The sequence below is a fragment of the Paroedura picta genome, chromosome 5 (genome assembly GCF_049243985.1).
Source record: "Paroedura picta isolate Pp20150507F chromosome 5, Ppicta_v3.0, whole genome shotgun sequence".
In the NCBI taxonomy this organism is placed as follows: Eukaryota; Metazoa; Chordata; class Lepidosauria; order Squamata; family Gekkonidae; genus Paroedura; species Paroedura picta.
In genome coordinates this window covers 16,784,769-16,803,663 of record NC_135373.1, presented here as the reverse complement: position 1 = coordinate 16,803,663, position 18,895 = coordinate 16,784,769, and the positions used below count along the sequence as shown (strand labels likewise).

The following is an 18,895-nucleotide window of genomic DNA, read 5'->3' as shown; positions in this document are numbered from 1 at the left end:
AAACTTTATAAATCCTCCAAGGCCTTAAAATCAGGATGAATGAGTAATCCCAATTTACTAAAGCGAACTTTCACATTTTTGCTGCCCACTTCATACTTTGCTGTCCGGTGTGAAAATATTTCACTTATTTTTTAAGGTCTGTTATACAGGATCTATTAGAATAGGCTTGGGTGCAACTGTCCAGCTTCTATGCTATCCTAAGTCTGTGTGTTGGGAGGGGGTAATTAAAGAATAAAACTTCAGTTCTGAGAAAGGGAGTTTTTGTTTAGGGAAAACATGTGAAAGTCAAGGCAGGGCAAAGCTGAGATGGAATCAGGTCTGTCCTGAACACACCCTTGATGGAGAAAGTGCATGGAAATGAAACCCAAATTGGAACGGAACTGAATCGGCCACCGAAAGAAAGGCACGGAGGGATCCCGGCGCAACAGAGAAGAAGCGGGTTTTTGAAGATCCAGGCGCACGTGTGAATGGAAAACTTCCTCAAGAAAAACAGTCCAAAGTGACAGTGCGGCAAAACTGGCAAATGGTGTGCCAGCTGGAGAAATGCCATAGGAAGATCACGCCATGGCATGATGGCAAGAGACAGCGGTCCTGGGCTCCACTCCGGCTACTCACCCGCCACCGCAATTCCCAAGGTGGCATTGTCCTTGTGGTGCGATAGTACATTCCACGCTTGGCAGACATACGTCCCAGAATCCTCTGGGGTAGCATCTGGGATCAGCAGTTCAGATGTTGTGTTACGTTCTTTCCCATTGACGGACCAAATATAATGCGGGTCAGGGAACGCATCAGCATAGCAGAAGAGTCTGATTTCAGAATGCTGATGGTAAAAACCTTCGGTCGGTTGGATCACAGGGGTGTCGGGTCCATCTGGGGCAGACACACAAAGCTAGGATGTTGGGATTTGAGTGGGGAACAGTCTGGAGGCCCCCACCCCCTTTTCCCCGTCACACCAAAAAAGATCCCTTCACCAGACTGAGATGGAGTCAGAAAGACAGAAGGTACAAGAGCTCGCCATTCAAGAGCTGGTAGATAGATGAAACCCTGGGAGAAGAACATTGCTGAGATGGTTTCCTATCTCCCAATCTCTGTGTTCCTTCCTAGACAAGATGCTCACGCCATCATATTCTGAAGATCTCCAGATAACAACATTTTTCTTAAGAAAAGGCGCAGGTCTGTTATGTATCCTCTTTGCCGAACAATCTTTCTCTCTGTACCATCTTTCAGAGTTGCCAGTTTTGGGTTGGGAAATTCCCAGAGAAGGGGCACAGAGCCTGGGGAGGGCAGAGTAGATGGAATATTTGGACCATGAGGGCTGTTCATAGATGGAATCTGTTGCCTTAGTGCAGTGGTCCGCAACCTTTCGGCTGCTGTGGACCGCTGCTCCAGAGTGGGGGGAGAGGGTGGCCTGGGAGCCCGCGCATGCGCGGCAGCCCCAGCGCAAACGCGCATGCGCGGACTCCCGCGCACGCGTTTGTGCCCGGCAGGGGTGCAAACGCGCATGTGCGGCAGTCCGCGCATGCACGTTTGCACTGCCGCCATGCCGGCGGCCGCGGCTCCCCCTCCCGGCCCCTCCGGGCCGCCAGCAAATCGGCCGCCAAAGTGGCCAATTAGCTCGTGGCTCGGCAAGCTTCTCTTCCCCCCCCTCCCGAAACAAGAAGCTTGCCGGGCTGCGAGCTAATTGGCCGCTTTGGAGGCCGCTTTGCTCGCGGCCTGGTGAGCTTCTTGCTTCGGGGGGGGGGAGGGAAGAAGGACCTGCGGCCCGACTCCAAGGCCTTTGCGGCCTGGCCCGTGGGTTGGGGACCACTGCCTTAGTGGATGATGGAGTCTCCTTTGTTGGACGTTTTTAGGAAGAGACTGGATGAGCACCTGTCAGGAGTGTGTGGCTTTTTAGAAGTGCCTGAGAAGGTGGGGGGCTGGACTGGATCTCTTCCAGTTCTGTGTGAGTCTGGGTTTGGAGATCTTAGAAGCAGCCAGTTTTTCCAGGGATCAGCTGTTATTAGGTCTGTCAGATTCCCCTGGCTACTGGCAGAGAACAGGGGGTTGCCAGGTTGGGAAACTTCTGGAGCCTTGGGGGTGGAGCCTGTAGAAGCACCCCTCAGTCGCCATGGCTAATAGCCACTGCTAGACCTCTCCTCCATGAATCTGAGTAATCCCCTTTTGATGTGGCCATCACTATATCATCTGCCAGCAGATTCCACATCTTAATTACTTGCTATCTAAATAATTCTGCAGCCTACAAAGTCTACAAAATTTAGACCTTTGGGAAAATGGTGTGGATTGTTCATAGGGAACTTTGTCCATAATAAAGTGAACACTGGTTTTAAGAAGATGCTTTGGAAACTGCAGAAATGCACATGACCATTTCTGACCACAGTCTGGAAAAAAGCCAGGTCTTATGATGGTTAAAAATTAGTTATTCTCTGTCTCTGTTTCTCTTTCAACAACAGGGCAAGTTGCAAAAATATAGCATCCACCAGTCTTATTTTCTTAGCCAGAACCGGTAAAATTGATGTCATTATCTGGAGAAGGAACAATAACGACTGTTAAAAACAAATCTAACCTGTTCTTCTAGCTCCTATGTTTAATAATTAAAATAATTAAAATGAAGTGAAAATGGCCAGGTAGCCGTGACTATACTCTTGGCTACAATGGGCCCCTTTCATGTCCGCTTCACTTGACAGGGAGCTTTTAAGAGCCTACAAAATGCAGATTACTATTGTGGTTCAAGATGAAGAACAGCACAGCGCTCTTCTCAAATCACAGCTGGCCCTTCGCGGTGTCTCTCCTTCGTTCCTTGGCCCTACCCTCTGGAGGGCCTTTGCTGACCAGCTTCTGCCAGCTGCTAGCAACCATCCGCCCCCCACCCCAGTGCCATCCTGCTGGCCTGTGAGCTGCCCATTTATCCACGCATGCAACAGGCTCGGCTGGTGCCAGCGATCTGGGCCTGACGTCACTGAGCGGAAAAATAAAGGCTGTCGAGTTAATGACAAACGGGGCGAGGAAAGCAAAACAAAAAACTGGCATGAGGGGAAATCCAGCTCAGGCCTCTCTGTACCACCCTGAGACAGGCCAAAGTCCCCCGTTTCTCCCCCTCCTGCACGGCATGCCCGGCCATTGCACTGTTGGGGCACTCCTGCTTCGGCCAGCCCCAGACAGCTCGGGCTGCCTTGTTGCCTGGCTGTTTTGTGAGCCCTCTGTGTGGGTGAGAGGGGAACTTTCTAAATATGCTCAGGGGGGGGGATATATACTTCAGCTTGTGGCTCCCCCCCTCAGGTTAGCCTAGTGTAACTCTCCCTCGGCTTCCTTGTTTGCTATTTCTTTCAGTGGACAGATAATTATAACATGTTTCCAACCCTCTCACAGGAGGGATTCTAAGTGGGCAAGAAGACAAAGAGCAGATTTGCTCAGAAAAGCCCCAGGCTAGAGAGTCCCATGACATGTTTTTAAACAGTCGTTATTTGAGGGTTCTCTGGCTAACCCAGTGTGTTGCCCTGTGCTTTTTGAGAATTGCAAACTGTAGCTTTTTGAGGTTAGAATATTACCAGCAACAGACCTCTAGAGAAGGGGTAGTCAAACTGCAGCAGCGAATGCTGGCAGGGGCTCATGGGAAATGTAGTCCATGGACATCTGGAGGGCCACAGTTTGACTACCCCTGCTCTAGACAGAGGAAGAGGTAGTAATTAAAAAGAAATTGGGGAAATGGATTTAAACCTCCAATGGATTCTTTTTTTGAACATTTCTAATTTTTCGGCAAACTTTGGGAGAGGGAGGCAGGAACCCTTCCTCTGCCTGTGGTGGTATCCCAAGCCATGTTCCTGACCTTCAGTTCCTGACCAGCCGATCCCTGCAGCTATTGTGGGGCTGAGTGGAACATGAATCCAACTCAAACAACCATGGCTAGATTGGCTCTTAGGAATGTGCATGGGTAGTTTGGCCCTTAGGAATGTTTACTCGGGAGTCAGCCTTACTAAATTCAATAGGACTTACAAAAAATCTACCTAGGATTGTAGGATAAATCTAACAGTGGTTTAGGACCGAGTACCTCTAAATCAGGGGTGGCCAAATTGTAGCTCTCCAGAGGTTCATGGACTGCAATTACCATGAGTCCCTGCCAGCATGGCCAATCGGTAGGGGCTCATGACAATTGTAGTTCATTGAGCTCTGGAGGGCCACAGTTTGCCCACCCCTGCTATAAATTAATGTCACCCATTAGTCAAGCCCTGTGGGTCAGTGAATCCTGGATACGGCCTTTTAGGACTAGATTCTGCTAGCCTTTAGAGTAGTCTCTTGTTTTTATCTGACTACCCATCTGTGTTGCAGCAGCTCAAAATTTAGAGCCAGGACTGCCAAATTCCAGGTGGGGGCTGAGGTTCCCACAGAATCACAGCTGATCTCTGATTTTTCTTCAGAGGTCAGTTCCCCTAGAGAAAATGGCAGCTTCTGAGGGTGGAGACTGTTCTTCCAAGGCTCCTCCCTTAAACCTCCAAGAATTTCCCAACTTGAAGATGTCAACACTAGAACCTCACCTGAGGAGGTGAGAAGGAAGGAGGAAGCGACACACCTAGGAGGGAGCGACACTGTTATATCAGTTGTTCATCCCTCCTTCACCTTAGTTAAGCTCAGGGTAACAGAGGCAAGGAATTTTTCACTAGGTCCACAGATGAGCATAGAGCTGGCCCGGGTTCAATAATGAGGACTGAGTTCTCAAAGACACTGAAAGAATATTTGGATATCAACCGATTCAGTCAGTGGGCATTGCCGCCATCTCTCCAAGTACCAAAAAAGAGAGGGATGGTTTTAAAAGAGCCAGCAAACATGGAAAGATCAGAAGGATCCAAAAGAAAAAGTTAAAAAAAGAAAAGAAACCGAGATACCTCGTGAGAGGTATAAATGGGATAGGATACAGCTACAGGACAGGGAAGAAGACAGCTGCCATGACCGGCCAGGCCAAAGAGGGTGAGACAGTGATACTCACAGATCACAGCTACGTATAAGGAGTCGCTTCTGCTAGCTGAGATTGGGTTAGTCACTTGACACTGGTACTCTCCAGTATCACTACGGATTGCGTCATTGATGACAACAGTCCGGTTATCCCCGGATATCTGGATCCGAGAGCTACCATTGAGTGGCTCTCCATCGTAAAACCAGCTGAACAAGACTTCTTCGAAAGTGGTCTCACAGGTCAGAGTAACAGAACCCATGGACTCTATAGGGAAGGGAGTTGGGAACGCAGACACACTGGGCTTGGTCAGAAAGCCTGTGAGTGGAAGAAATAGAATGCGACCGTTAGGAATCAGTGGCTTTATGGGAACAAAAAAAGGGTTTGGAACAGAAGAAGAGTAGGTTTTTATACCCCACTTTTCTCTTCCTTAAGGAGTCTCAAAGCGGCTTACAATCTCCGTCTCTTCTTTTACCCACAGCAGGCACTGTGTGAGGGAGGTGGGGCTGAGAGAGTCCTGAGAGAACTGTGACTGGCCCAAGGTTGGCAGGCTTTGTGGGGAAAAGTGGGGAATCACACTTGGCTCTCTAGACTGGAGTCCACCCCTCTAGATTAGAGTCCACTCTACCACGCTGGCTCTCAGAGGCAGAACATAGTCCCAGACATGGAGAAACCATGGATCTCTGCAGGATCTCATGTTAATTGTTAAGATGCCACCACCATATCACTGTCTGTGATCAGAGAAGAAGGAATATCACCTGATTCACCTAACAGAATCAGTGGGCGCATATATTGCCAATAAACTGATAAACCGAGAGCTGATTACCGAAATACCTCTTTCAACCTGAACAAATAGGCTCAGCTCAGCAAGTTGTCATAAAACATATGTCAATATGGCTAAAAGGATAATAAAGTCCACAGCTTAAATAACAACACAAGCCATAAAATATAAATACAAGATTAACAACACTTTGTATGAATGTCTAAGCTAAGACTCCAGCAACAATAGTCGTTACATCTGAATCTCTATCAGAGAGTAGGAATTGCAGATTTGTTAACAAAGACATTGTTCTCAGTAAGGCAGTAAAGCTATCATCATGGCATCTGTCATATGAAGGGCAATTAACAAATTATATGCGAGAGTGAGGCCAGCCAGAGCCGAATGGACAGAGTCTGGCATGGAACAGATCAGCAATTCTCAGGTGTGGTAGCCATCAAATCATACAACCAAACTCAATTCTGAGAGGCACACCTCAACATGAGAATGTTTTGGTCTAGTTCAGACATGCATTTTTCTCACATGTTGACTTGCATTGTGTGGGAGAGCCCACAGATACCAAAGAGATCTTTTGTATCACTTCAGTCGCAACTCAAATCTTGACCAAATCAATTTGCCCATTTAGCTACGTCACCAAGCGTTCCTCCGTACAGCAATGAGAAATTAAGTGATGCACATCCAAGGGTCAGGGTCCCAAAGGACCAGTTCACACACATATGTTTTCCTACAGCTTCTCCAAGGATGTTTTGTTGCCTGTTTAGGTAATCCACATCTCCATTTGCTGTCCCATAACACCACATTCTCAAATGCACAGACTTTCCGCATGTCTTTGTGCAAATACAAACACCGACAAGTGGAACAGGACAGCGAGACAGCCAGATATTGCTGAATGGTGGCTCGTGGTAACAGGTGCACATGAGGATATTGGGACCTGTGGCATGCAGCTGAAGTGTCCACATGCCTACAGCCACTGCTGTCTTCATTTGCCAAGCCCCTGAAATTTGCTATGGTCTTATTAGGACAGTAAATACAGAACTTCTGTTTGCCAAAGTCAGCTCAAGTCCTGAAGGAGAAAATCCAACTGACATACTCTTCAAGGAAGAAACACAAGGGTGCAACTAATCTCCTATGCAAATATTTTAAAAATGATCAACATCTTCATAGAGAATTGTTCCGCACAGCTCCTACTAATTTCAATTTTTCTGATGTGGGGATAATGTATGTATGTATGTACGTATGTAGCAGTTTATATCCCACTGCTCTCAGCAAGCTGGCTTGCCACGAGCCACATTAAAAACCCCAATTAAAAATACAATATTGACCCGTTAAAACACCCATTAAAACTTCCTATGGTGGCGACAAATCAATCCCATGGTGCTAACTTAAAACCAGTCACAGGGGGAACCCTGAGCGCCGACCCTCCTCTCCGTGCCACAGCACTGGCCTCCTGCGCACTGCCTTGGGCTTTGGTGATCACCGAAGCAGCCAAACTGAGCCGAGGTGCACATTCCTAGTCTCAAGGTATGGCCAAGCAGGGCACAAAATTGCCCCCTTCTTTGGAAATTGTAACAAATCTCTTTCTCAAAGCCAAGATCCAGTCCATGGCAGCCATTTTGCAATTAACCCTCCTGCTCAGAATGGTGGCCATTTTGTGGTGGCACCCACCATCTTTCCGCCAGAATTCTAAAGTGCCCATTGGCTGCACAACACTGGAAACAACAACATTAACACATATTATCATCATCATCATCATCATTGTTTAATTTATATCCCGCCTTCCCCCGGAGGCTCGAGGCGGGTCACATAAAATCAATCCCCTAAAAACAGTAACAAGAACAATAAAACACAGTACACCAATCACAACAAGGCAAGACAAGAATGGCGGCCAGATTCATGCAACTAACCCAATTTCCATAACCCCACTAAAAGGAAGAAAAAAAAGGGGGTCTGATGGCACACACAACCGCCACATTTGTGGGGGGGGGGGCGGATGTCCCTTGCTGCCCGGCCTCAACCAAAGGCCTGGCAAAAGTGCTCCATCTTGCAGAAACGTTGAAAGTTCCTGCAGGGCCCGCAGCTCTTCCGGGAGCTCATTCCAGGTCGGGGCCAGGACCGAAAAGGCCCTGGCCCTGGTCGAGGCAAGGCGAACTTCCTTGGGGCCGGGAATGTCCAATAGGTTAGCCCCCGCAGAGCGTAAGGCCCTGCGGGGGGTATAGGGTGATAGGCCGTCCCTCATATATGCTGGGCCCAGACTACGGATGGCCTTGAAGGTCAAAACCAAAACCTTGAACCTCATCCGGAATATAACCAGTAACCAGTGCAGCTGCCTCAGCACTGGCTGGATATGGGCCCTCCAAGGTGTAGCTGTGAGGACCCTAGCAGCTGCATTTTGGACCAGTTGCAGTTTCCGGATCAAGCAAGTTACAGAAATCTAATCTGGAGGTGACCGTTGCATGGATCACTGTGGCCAAGTGTTCGGGGGACAGATAGGGCGTTAGTAGCCGAGCCTGGCGAAGATGGAAAAATGCCTGGCCAGCTACCTGCTTGACCTGTGCCTCGAGTGTTAGTGGGGCATCAATGGTCACCCCCAAATTTCTGGCCTGAGACGTGATCTTAAGTTGCGTCCCAGCCAGAGAGGGTAAGTGCGCTTCCTGGTCTGCTCCCCTATGGCCCAACCACAGGACCTCCGTCTTGGAGGGGTTCAGGCGACTCTGCTCGAGCCATCCAGCCACGGCTTCCAAACATCTGGCAAATGGTTCCGGGGGAGAGTCCGGGTGGCCATCCATGAGGAGAAAGAGCTGGGTGTCATCAGCATACTGATGGCAACCCAGTCCATAACTCCGCACCGGTTGAGCCAGAGGGCGCATAAAGATGTTAAATAATGTGGGGGAGAGCACCGAGCCCTGTGGGACTCCACAAGGGAGCCTGTAAGGGCCCGATAGTTCATCTCCCAGTGCTACCCTCTGTGTCCGGTTTTGGAGGAAGGAGCGTATTCCAGCGCAAGGCTGTACCCCTTGTCCCTGTAGCAGCGAGACGGCTCTCTAGCAGCTCATGATCGACCACGTCAAATGTGGCCGATAGATCTCAAAGAACTAGCACAGCAGAGCCACCTCGGTCAAGCTGACGATGGAGATCATCGAACAAGGAGACCAACACCATCTCAACCCCGTGGCCAGGACGGAAGCCAGACTGGTATGGATTGAGGGCTGAAGTATCTTCCAGGAACGCCAGGAGCTGGTCCGCTGCAGCCCTTTCCACCACCTTTCCCAGGAACGCTAGTGCGCTACTGAGCGGTAGCTTGCAGGGCCATACGGGTCCGGAGATGGCTTCTTGAGGAGAGGGCACACCACCTCAGTGCCTCAGGGAACTCCCCCAGTTGGAGAGAGCAGTTGACAATATCAACGTAACTCACTACATTTATCACTTTGGTTGGGGGAACAGGCCTTCGTAGGATCTTTTTCCAAGTAATGTTAACGGAGTGTTTGGAAAGCTTTGGTTCTCGGGAGACCAATGTCCATAAGATGATTTGCCCCTCATCCAAATCACTGGATTTCTATTTGTCACAGAATATTTGGCCATTTGGGCATGTGGTAAACAATGTCATCATTTCACTAAATCCAAAGGTCACTGCAGGCACAGAAATCTGTCCCACAAAGGATGTGTGAATGGGCCTCCTCCAGTTCAGGGGCAGGATTTTCAACCACTCCAGAGGGGGGGAAATAAAAATAAAGCCAGGGTGCATGGCTTCTCTACTTGCCAGGCTTCCCAGAGACCTAACTATCCACGCAGGACCGGCTTATCTATGTAGCACCTGCTGCAGGCCCCACACTTTCAGGGGCCCCACGTAATGCCTTCCCTCTATGGATCAGGGCTGTATCTTATCTCCCCCCCCCCCTTTTCCCTCTTTCAGGACACTTGGAGAGATATTCCTTTCCACTGTGGGGAAGCCCCTCTGCCCGCAGTCTGGCTGCTCCCTTAGCCATTGTACTCTGCTGGGGTCCCACAAATCCTTAAACTGGCTCTGGTGCTGCGGCCCCTGCAAATCCTTAAAGCACTCCTGCATCCACATTCTTCTGTCACACATAAACATGCACGTTTTACTCTTTCTTTACATCTTGGACATCAATGTATGCTTCTGTGACGAAATGCCCCATTGCTATTTCAAAAGGACAGTTTTTTCCCTCTGGGCTGGGGGCGGGGGGAAGGGGCTGCTATGCTCCTGTTCACCTTCCCTTTCACACATTAATTGACCTGGCCAGGAAGCAGGTACCTGGAATGGGGGAGGGAGAGCTTCTTCTTCCCAGGACTCCTAGGTGAAGAGCTTCCTGTGGGAGGGGCCAGGAAGGAAGGCTCTTTGGGGCTTTTGGCTGTGGGTCTTACCCTGCTGATCATCGGGGAGGGAGCCTGCCCTTGGAAGAGGAGGTGAGCAGCCATCTTGGACATGTGAGCAAGGCAAGGAGACTTTGGAATCTCTTTAAGCAAAGGGGCCTGCCTTGTACTTGACACCAGAGAGGGCATGTTTAGCAGAGGGACACAAGGACTGCCTTTCATCCGGTTTCTTTCGCTTAACTCTGTGCGATGCTAAAGATTTGCTTTTTAAACCTGTTCTCTTAATAAACCTTTTATAAATTGGAAGTGGGCCATGGTTCTCTGATCCACGTAGTGTTCCCCTGCCATGGAAACGCTAGCGGAAGTGCAAAGGGAAAACCCAGAGGGGTGGACCCTTGCAGTAGCTCATCCCCCACAGTGCTCAGGAGCTGGGGCTGTGGGAGACCACAGAGGTGAGGCCTCAGGGGTGGAAGCAGCAGCTAGGGTTCCTGGCTCCCCCAGCTGCGACCCTGTGCTTTAGTGAGGTGGTGGCAGCAGTTACCCAGAGTTCGTTTTGCCCCCCTGCCTGGAGTTGGCAACCAGCCAGAACACGGGGCGGGCAAGGATGGGATTGGGTCTGCAAGCCAGAAGCAGGATGGTTCCATCACAGCTTCTGTGGGAATAAGCCTCACACCTAGAACTGAATCAAAACCAGCACGGCCTGTGCCAGCTTCCCCAACACACGCAGGGAGGGTCATTCATTTGGAAAAACAAATAACTTCAAGTTTTGCTCTCATAACCCTGCATACAGGCTAGAATTCCCATTTCAGCTACAAACCAGCAAATAATGATGGGAGAAACCCCACCCTTTCTGCCACTAATTCTGCACATTGATGTGTGGTTGAAAGTGTAACTGAATCATACATGTGCCACTTATGGATTGTGAAAATACCAGAACACTCCATATCTCAGTAGGTGAGGAAATGGACCCATTTAGGGGGACTGTCCTTAGAAACCGTTGTACCCATAGCAGGTTTATCTGGCCTCCTTTCTTTCTTCCTTTGGCTGAGCAGGAGAGATTGCTCAGAATGCCTTAAGGGGCGAAATATATGAGAGACTAGTAGAGAAGCCCATTTTTAAAATGTGCTGGGGGATGTCCCCCATGCACCACTTCTGTGGCTGCTGCTGCGGAGCATGGGAAGAGGGGCTTCCCTGTCCTCTGCCAGAGGCCAGGGTGAGGAGAGTGGTGGGGCTGCCATGGAGGGTGCATGGCGGCCTTCCCCACTGTTTCCCAGCAGCGAGGACATTGGGGAGAGCGGCTGAGGACGTGAATGGCCTTTCCCACCCCCCACCCCCATAGTGAGCATGCAGGGGAGAGCGGCAGGGTGGCCAAGATCAACTTTCCTCACTGTTCCCCCAGTGACAGGGTAGCACAGAGCAGGAGGCCAGTCTTCAGCACTGTTCTCCAGCAGTGAGTAGGCTGGGGCATGGTGCCTGAGGGAGGCCCCTCCAACTGAAGACCAATCAGAGGCACAGAGGTGAGCATGCCACCCCTCTGATTGGCCCTCAGTGAGGGAGTGAGTCACTGAGAAGCTAAGGATTTTATATGGTACATTAAACAGTGGAAGGAAAAAAACATACCCAAGACTTGTATCTGCACACTTCCCTTTTCAGAAAGACCCGTACTTGCGGTCTTTAACACTGTATACTTTCCAGTGTCATTCAACGTCAGACTTCTGATGTGCAGGGAGCAGTTTGAACCTCCGGTCTCCCGCCCTGTATAGCCTGGTCCGTTCTCTTGCTCAGATGATGGAAGATATACAAAGATCCGGTTTGGAGGCAAATCTTCTCCTCGAAACCAGTTACATGAAAAAATGTTGGGGCTTCCTCCTGGAGTCAGAGTGACCTCCTGGCCTTCTACTGGCTTTGGTGGGTTCACTGTAACAGGGATATCCTGGGCCTGGGTTAGCAGGAAGCAACAACTCAGGACAGCAGCTGGGGGAGGGAACAGAAAGAAACACATTTTTATTAGTCAACAACATCCAGACTGGGATCATTCTCCCTGTTGCCTATGCTAAGTGCCAGGTGGGAATATACCCAAAGCAAACAAAATGAATAGGCAAAAAGTTGTATCTTCTTGAGATTTATTAAATGCAGTCCTAAATAATTTTGCAACAAGAACGGGGTCCCAGGTATTCAATCCCGCTTTCTATTTTCCAGTGGTTGCAATTCTAGTCTTAATATAACATCACCAGTATTAATTTCTACAGGTACAGGATATCACATTGGCAATAGCTCTTCAGTAAAGGGGTCACTTCTACTGGAGAGCTATTGCCAATGTGATATCCTGTACATTAGTGATCCCCAACCTGTGGGCCATAGACCACATGTGGTCCTTCGACTAATTGGAGGTGGGCCCTGAAGGACGCCTTCTCCCCCCCCCCGACCCTTTACTTCATCCCCCCCCCTGGCCCTTTACAACACACTTCATTGTTGTGGCGTGTCTGTATCTTATTTTGAAGGGATGTTTAAATGTTACCATAGCGATCAGAGAGCGTTAGGGCAGTGGTTGAGAGTAGAGGAGTAAACTACCCCCCCCACCGGGCCTCAGTAAAGGCGTTGAGTGGTCCCCGGTGAGTGGTCCCCGGCGTTGAGTGGTCCCCGGTGATAAAAAGGTTGGGGACCACTGCTGTACATGACTTGCCTGTGAACCTGCCTTCTCATCCTTCCATTTCACAAAGAGCACATTTCAAGACTTCTAGGTTTTGGAAATCTTCAGTTTGTTGTAACATCAAAATACATTCATCTGTCCACAATCCAGGGTTCTAAACAGTGCTGATCCTTACTTAGAATCCTGATTGGTAGATATAAAATTAACTTGTCTTAATCCGTATCCAGATTTCAGCTATGAAAGCAACGGAAGATCTCTGAATCTAAGTCCTCAATTACATCATGATTGCAGGCAGAATGCTTTTAAATTGATGAATTCTATGTGGAAATCAGTTTTAAATTTAATTATTTAAATTTAATTATTCTCTCTTTGCAGCAGGGTCGCTACATCATTTGTTGCCTCAATTCCAAGCACATAAGGTGGGAGAGAAATGGTTCAAATAAATGAATGAATCAAACAAAACATCTAGTTTGCTCTGACCATGAGCAAGCAAGACAGTTTAAACTCCAGTATTAATTATGAAAACACGGCACTAACAGCAGTAAAAAGAACCATCAATTATAAAAAAGAAATGTCAAGCCATTGTCTTAGCAAATATCAAGCTGGGATGTAAACAAGAGACATCTGAGTAGGAATTCATAGGGTAAAAATCCACACTGCTGGAATAGTCCCAGGTGATTTTTCAAATGACTGTAGGTTAAGGCTGTATCTCTGGATAATTGGGACTGATAAAGTGAGAAGACAAGAGTCACCGGAAAGAACAATCATGTTAGGAAAAGTTGCAGTCAGCAGGAAAAGTGGGGAGATCCAACAACAGTTGGACTGACTCAGTCAATGAATCTATGAGGATACTGCAGTATCTCAAGTGCAGAAGCATGAAAGTTTTCCCTCGCAAAACAGAACCCGTTTTTTTATAATGGTGTTTTTGTTTCTTCAGCTGTCAAGTCGCAGCCAAGCACTCTTCCTCAGACTATGAACTGACCATCATGACAGTGGCAATATAGAAGCATTTCAAAATAGTAGTTCTGTAGCATGCAGTGTAATTTTTGCATGTCTTTCTTCTGGAATAAATAAAATATTTAGTTAAGAAGGAAGGTTTACTTCCTTCACCCCACACTTTTCACTTCACAGGGGCTGTCTGAAATAACTGAAATCATCTCTGAAGGAGAGCATTACATCTCAAATGGTCATTTTTTTAAGAAACAAGACTCTCTGTAGTGGTTTTAGATATTCTTTCCTCAGTGTTGGCTGTAGGATTCTCATCTTTGGGGAAATAAGATGAGCCGATTCCACACATATGAATTGGGACAAAATCTCTGCAGAAATGCTCCTGTGATTCTTAGTATCCTTCTTAGCTGAAATTAATTGGGAGGGGCGGAGATTTCAGCTCGTTTTCTGATAAGCATACAAACCCAAGTTCTCCAAAACAGGATTTCTGAATTTTGACAGGCTCGAGATTAGGTTCGGCGCAGTTCGGCATGGTTCGGTGCAGTTCGGTGCAGTTCGGCGATCACCGAAGCCTGAGGTGGACAGCGATGGGTGCCTCGGGCTTCGGTGATTGCCGAAGGGGCCAAACCACGCCGAAGCATGCAACCCTACTAAAGATCAAAACAAGAACCTTGAACTAGATCCGACTTCTGACCACCATTTTAACATACTTTGGTGGCCCCAGAGAGGATGTCCTGATCTGGATCGAGACACAGCCAGCTAGCTAGAGCTGCCAACCTCCTGGCAGGAGCTGGACTTCTAGAATTACACCCAATATCCAGGCTATGGAGATCAGTCCTGCTGGAGGAAATGGTAGCAGAGCCCATGGCACCACTGCTGAGGGAAATTAGATGCTTAAAAGCTTACACCCTAAAACTATCCTTGGCCTCTACAGTGCTCAGTCCCCAGCTGTCCTATGACACACTGCTGTAGCCACCCTCTGAGACTTCCTGCTCCAGATTCTGCCCTCCACATGTTCTATCCTCAAATCTCCAGGAATTTCCCTGGAGCTGGCAACCAGACTGACAGCTGAAGAAGCACCACAGTGCTGTTGGCAGATAATTAACTAGATCAAGGGTGGCCAAAGGTGGCTCTCCAGATGTCCATGGACTACAATTCCTGTGAATCCCTGCCACAAGGCTTATGGGAATTGTAGTCCATAGATATCTGGAGAGCCACAGTTTGGCCACCCCTGTTCTAGAGGCACCACCTGTCTTGGCTTCCCAGTCAGAAGGTGACTTCTGCTCCTGGTTCTCCTTCGCCGGATGGAAGGAAGAAATCAAAACCTGCTTTTATGATCCCTTTCCAGGCTGTGGCCTGTTCTACAGGCATTAGGCTAGGCTGCTGAATGTTGTTTTATGCGTCTAGCTCAGTGGCTCTCAACCTGGGGGTCGAGACCCTGTTGGAGGTTGAATGACCATTTCACAGTGGTCGTGGCAGGGCAAGCAGCTTGGCTGGGGGGTGCCATCCACACAACAGCCTTGTGGGGTAGATCGAGATAGAGTGTTCATCTGTCTGGAGCAGCGGATAAGAGTGAGATGGGCATGGTGGGACAAGAGGCAGAACTGAACTGAGAAACCCCAGAAAAAACCAATTTATATACAATCATGAAAAATGAATCTTAATGCCATTTGGTCAGTTTTGGTTTAATTTCTGAGAAAGAACCCTTGCATAAATTTACGGTTGGGGGTCCCCACAACATGAGGAACTGTATTAAACGGTCGCGGCATTAGGAAGGTTGAGAACCGCTGTAACTCCACACTGATGAAGGTTTTTCTGGTTTTATCAGCTGCCCAGAGTGTGTCCAGCGCTAAACAGTTGAATCCATAAATCAGGGATCTTCTAACATTCAGACCAACTTGGTCCCTCAAGGCACACTCAAGTTCAAAGCAATAGAGTCCGTCCCACCCTCACCCCCATAACATTATACCCCCCCCATCCTCAAAAGCAGAACAGTTTAAAATCAAATGTTAAGCCTAGAAGCACAAAGCAAAAAAGCCTGCCTTGGGGTCACTGGAATATTTTCTTAGGATTTTACTAGAGCATTTTCCACCGCTGGAGGTGTCGGCAGCCACAGCCTGAAAGTTCACCATTCCTACAAGGCGTGGAGGATTTGGGGCAGGTTAACCCTGGTAGTTATTCTGGAGGGATGAAGGTAGATCCCGAGCGCCTGATCTCGTGGGTCTCAGGACCTGGGTAGGCCCGATCTCGGAAGCTAAACTGGTTGAGCCCCGGCCAGTGTTTGGACGGGAGACCCCGCAGGTAGTCCAGGGCGGCTCCAGGCAGGCAGGCAGGCAGGCAAGGGCCGACCAACCACCTCCGCCCAGCCTGATCTCGCAGGGTCGGCGCCTGAAAACCCCACGCGGGGTCTTGGCCAGAAGTCAGCGCTGACCCGCCGGCGCTTTCCGCCAAGGGACCCGCGACGGGATCCAAGTTCCTACGCTATGAGCGAAGAGCGACGGGGCGGGCGAATGCAAGTCTGCACCGCGGAGGTCCCCCAGGCTGGCGTCTAACTTTAGGAGGGGGGGGTGCCCCTCCCTCCCTCCCTCCCTCCCTCGCCCGCCGCGGGTCCCGACCCCTCTCACCTGCTAGCAGTCGCCGCGCCAGCCACCCCCGAGGCGGGCTGCCCGGCCCCGCCGCCTGCGTCCCCATCCCGCGGCTGCGCTCGGGCGGACGCCTGGCTTGCCTCCCCGGCACCTTCCGGCGCTGCGCTCGCCCTCTGAGCCCGCCAGCGCCCGGCGCTCCCACCAGCCGGCGACACCGCCTCCCGCGGGCGGGCCCAGGCTGGGGCGGCGGAGGGCGGCCACGTCGGGCGGGGCTGGCGGGGGAGGCGCTTCCCGGCAGGCGGCCTCTGGAGCGCGCCTTCTCCCCGAGGCTGAGGTCCCCGCGCGGCAGGCGGGGTGGGGAGTGCCGCCGGCGCCGCCCTGGGGCGGGACACAGCGGGCTGCTTTGAAGCGCCGGAGCCGTCCGGACAAACCTCGGGGCAGCCCCACAAGTCAGCAGCAGTCCAGCCGGCGCCTGCCTTGGCCTCAGCCAGGGTTTCCTGGAAGGGATTCCCCAGTGGGTGGGAGTTAGCAAGTTCTTCATCTCTTTTTCAAGTGGGCTAAACATTTATCGGGTCCTAGATATGGTCCTAGATATGGTCCTGTTGACCTGCCCGTCCCCCCTCCCCCAATGGCCAGTGATGGGCCTGGAGGGGGTGGGAAGGGGCGGGGGTCCTCGGTGGGCATGTCCACAGCTCTGCTTGCCAACCACATTCTGCACGATCAGGATCGCACCGTTTCAGGGGGTTCTCAGTGGTCAAAATGTTGAGAAAGGGGGTCTCTACCGCCATGTCCTGGGACGAAAGGGCAACTGAGGCCAATACCTTCCTTGCCAGGACTGGTGCCTTTCGCATAGGGTTGCCTGCTCTGGGTTAGGAAATGCCTGGAGGATTTTGGGGGTGGCACCTGGGGAGGGCGGAGCTTGGGATGGACCTTGGCAGGGTCCAAGGCCATAGCATCCCCCCTCCAAAGCAGCCATTCCCCCACCCTCGGGGAATTGGTCTCTGTTGGCCAGAGAGGAGAAGATATCCGGGCGCCTCCTGTATACCGATACTCCTGCCAGTTTTTATATAGTTAGTTTCTATTGTTTCTTTTACATGATGTTGCAAACATTCATGAACAAAGGAGACAAATTGTTATTGTTGCATAACTCGGCCCCGCCCACCCCACCGTTCTAGGGAGAGGAAGCGAAAGGGGCGGATCACCGGCTTTGGGACTCCTTCAGGGAGTAAAAAACAGTACAAAACAACAACAACAACAACAAAACCCAGCTCCTCCTCCTCCCCTAACTGCCTGCTGGCTAAATAAAACCAGAGTCCAGTAGCATCTTTAAGACCAACAAAGATTTATTCAAGGTGTGCAAGCGCTCGAAAGCTACTTGTGCTACTTCAGACCAACACGGCTACCCACTTGAATCTGCCTGCTAGCTAGCTAGTTAACTAGCATATTTTTATTCTGCATTTCCACCCAGTGTGCATCATTCCTCCGTCATCCCCACAACCACCCTGTGAGGTAGGCCGAGCAGAGCGGCAGTGACCGCTCCATTTCCCAGCATCCTGCAGGCTGTGCCTAGGGCAAGAGGGTCTTTGTCATTAGTCCTACGTCTAGGCCTCATGGCTAAAATCTTCCTGTCGAAACACTGTTGGACAGTTGGAGAAGAACACATTTAATAGGAAAATTGCATGTAATTATAAGCATCCGCCTGTTATGGGACCTGATACACAAGTTATGGAGCCATAGACTGAAAGCAGGCAAAGCAAATTTCCTGGAAACATTCTGAAGGAATACACGAATGACCTGAACAAACACAGGGGAAGCCCCACAAATTGGCAGCAGTCAAGCCAGTGCCTTGTGCTGTGGCCATATCCTCGAACAAAAGGGAGACTGAGGCAAATCCAGTTGATGTCTCATCGTTCCTTGACAGAAACTCAGAATGGTGTGGTTTGGAGACAGAAAAAGGCTTCAGTGAGGTATAATACCCTCCAGGTCACTCTCAAAAGCAGCCATTTTCTAGAGACAGAATTGATTTCTGTCATCTGAAAGATCTGTACTGATTCTGGAAGATTTCCAGGGCCCATCTGGGGATTGGCAAACCTAATTTGGAATGATTTAGGTTTCTCTTCACAGCAACCCTGTGGGGCAGGCCAGGCTTGGATATGGAGTTGCCAAGGAGTGGCCACTGAGGCGAGGGCCAAATGAACATGATGGGACTGTTTTATGTGCCCAAAGAGGTGGGTGAGGGGCTTGCTGACCCCCCTTTTCAAGCTAGCCCAACCACAGCAGCACCCTTCAAATCAGTATGGATTTTAAAAGCCTTTTAAAGATTTGGTGAAGAGTGTAGCCTGCCTTGATATGTAGACCTATGTTGCTCTCTAGTGTCGATTCGAGAAATTGCAACTCCAGACTTTCTCAACCAGCATTTAATGAAACCTTCATGGCCCTGCAAGGGTTTCCTGGATGGGTGGAAGTTAATTAATTTTGTATATATCTTTCAAATGTGTTAAATATTTATCCCCCCTCCCAAAATGGCCAATGATGGAACTGGAGGGCCTTGGGTGTGTGTGTGGGGAAGAGGAGGGTCCTTGGGTGGCTCTGCTTCCCAGCCATATTCTGCACAATTGTGCCACTTCTGGGGTTTCTCGAAGCCCAAAGAATGTTTCGGGGGT

The 18,895-nt window shown here is 49.9% G+C and overlaps 1 protein-coding gene across 1 annotated transcript in view; it reads right to left on the bottom strand.

The window, feature by feature from the left end:
- LOC143838841 (cell adhesion molecule CEACAM5-like) overlaps positions 1–16,773 on the bottom strand; it is a 49,763-nt gene extending 32,990 nt beyond the window's left edge. The window contains exons 1-5 of the mRNA XM_077340750.1: positions 16,272–16,773; positions 11,670–12,023; positions 11,438–11,541; positions 4,878–5,360; positions 616–889 (exon numbers count right to left, since the gene is read on the bottom strand). Of these exons, the coding sequence (XP_077196865.1) occupies positions 616–889; positions 4,878–5,360; positions 11,438–11,541; positions 11,670–12,023; positions 16,272–16,773 (1,717 nt within the window). The remainder of the gene's footprint in view (positions 1–615; positions 890–4,877; positions 5,361–11,437; positions 11,542–11,669; positions 12,024–16,271) is intronic.
- Between the last annotated feature and the right edge of the window lie 2,122 nt (positions 16,774–18,895).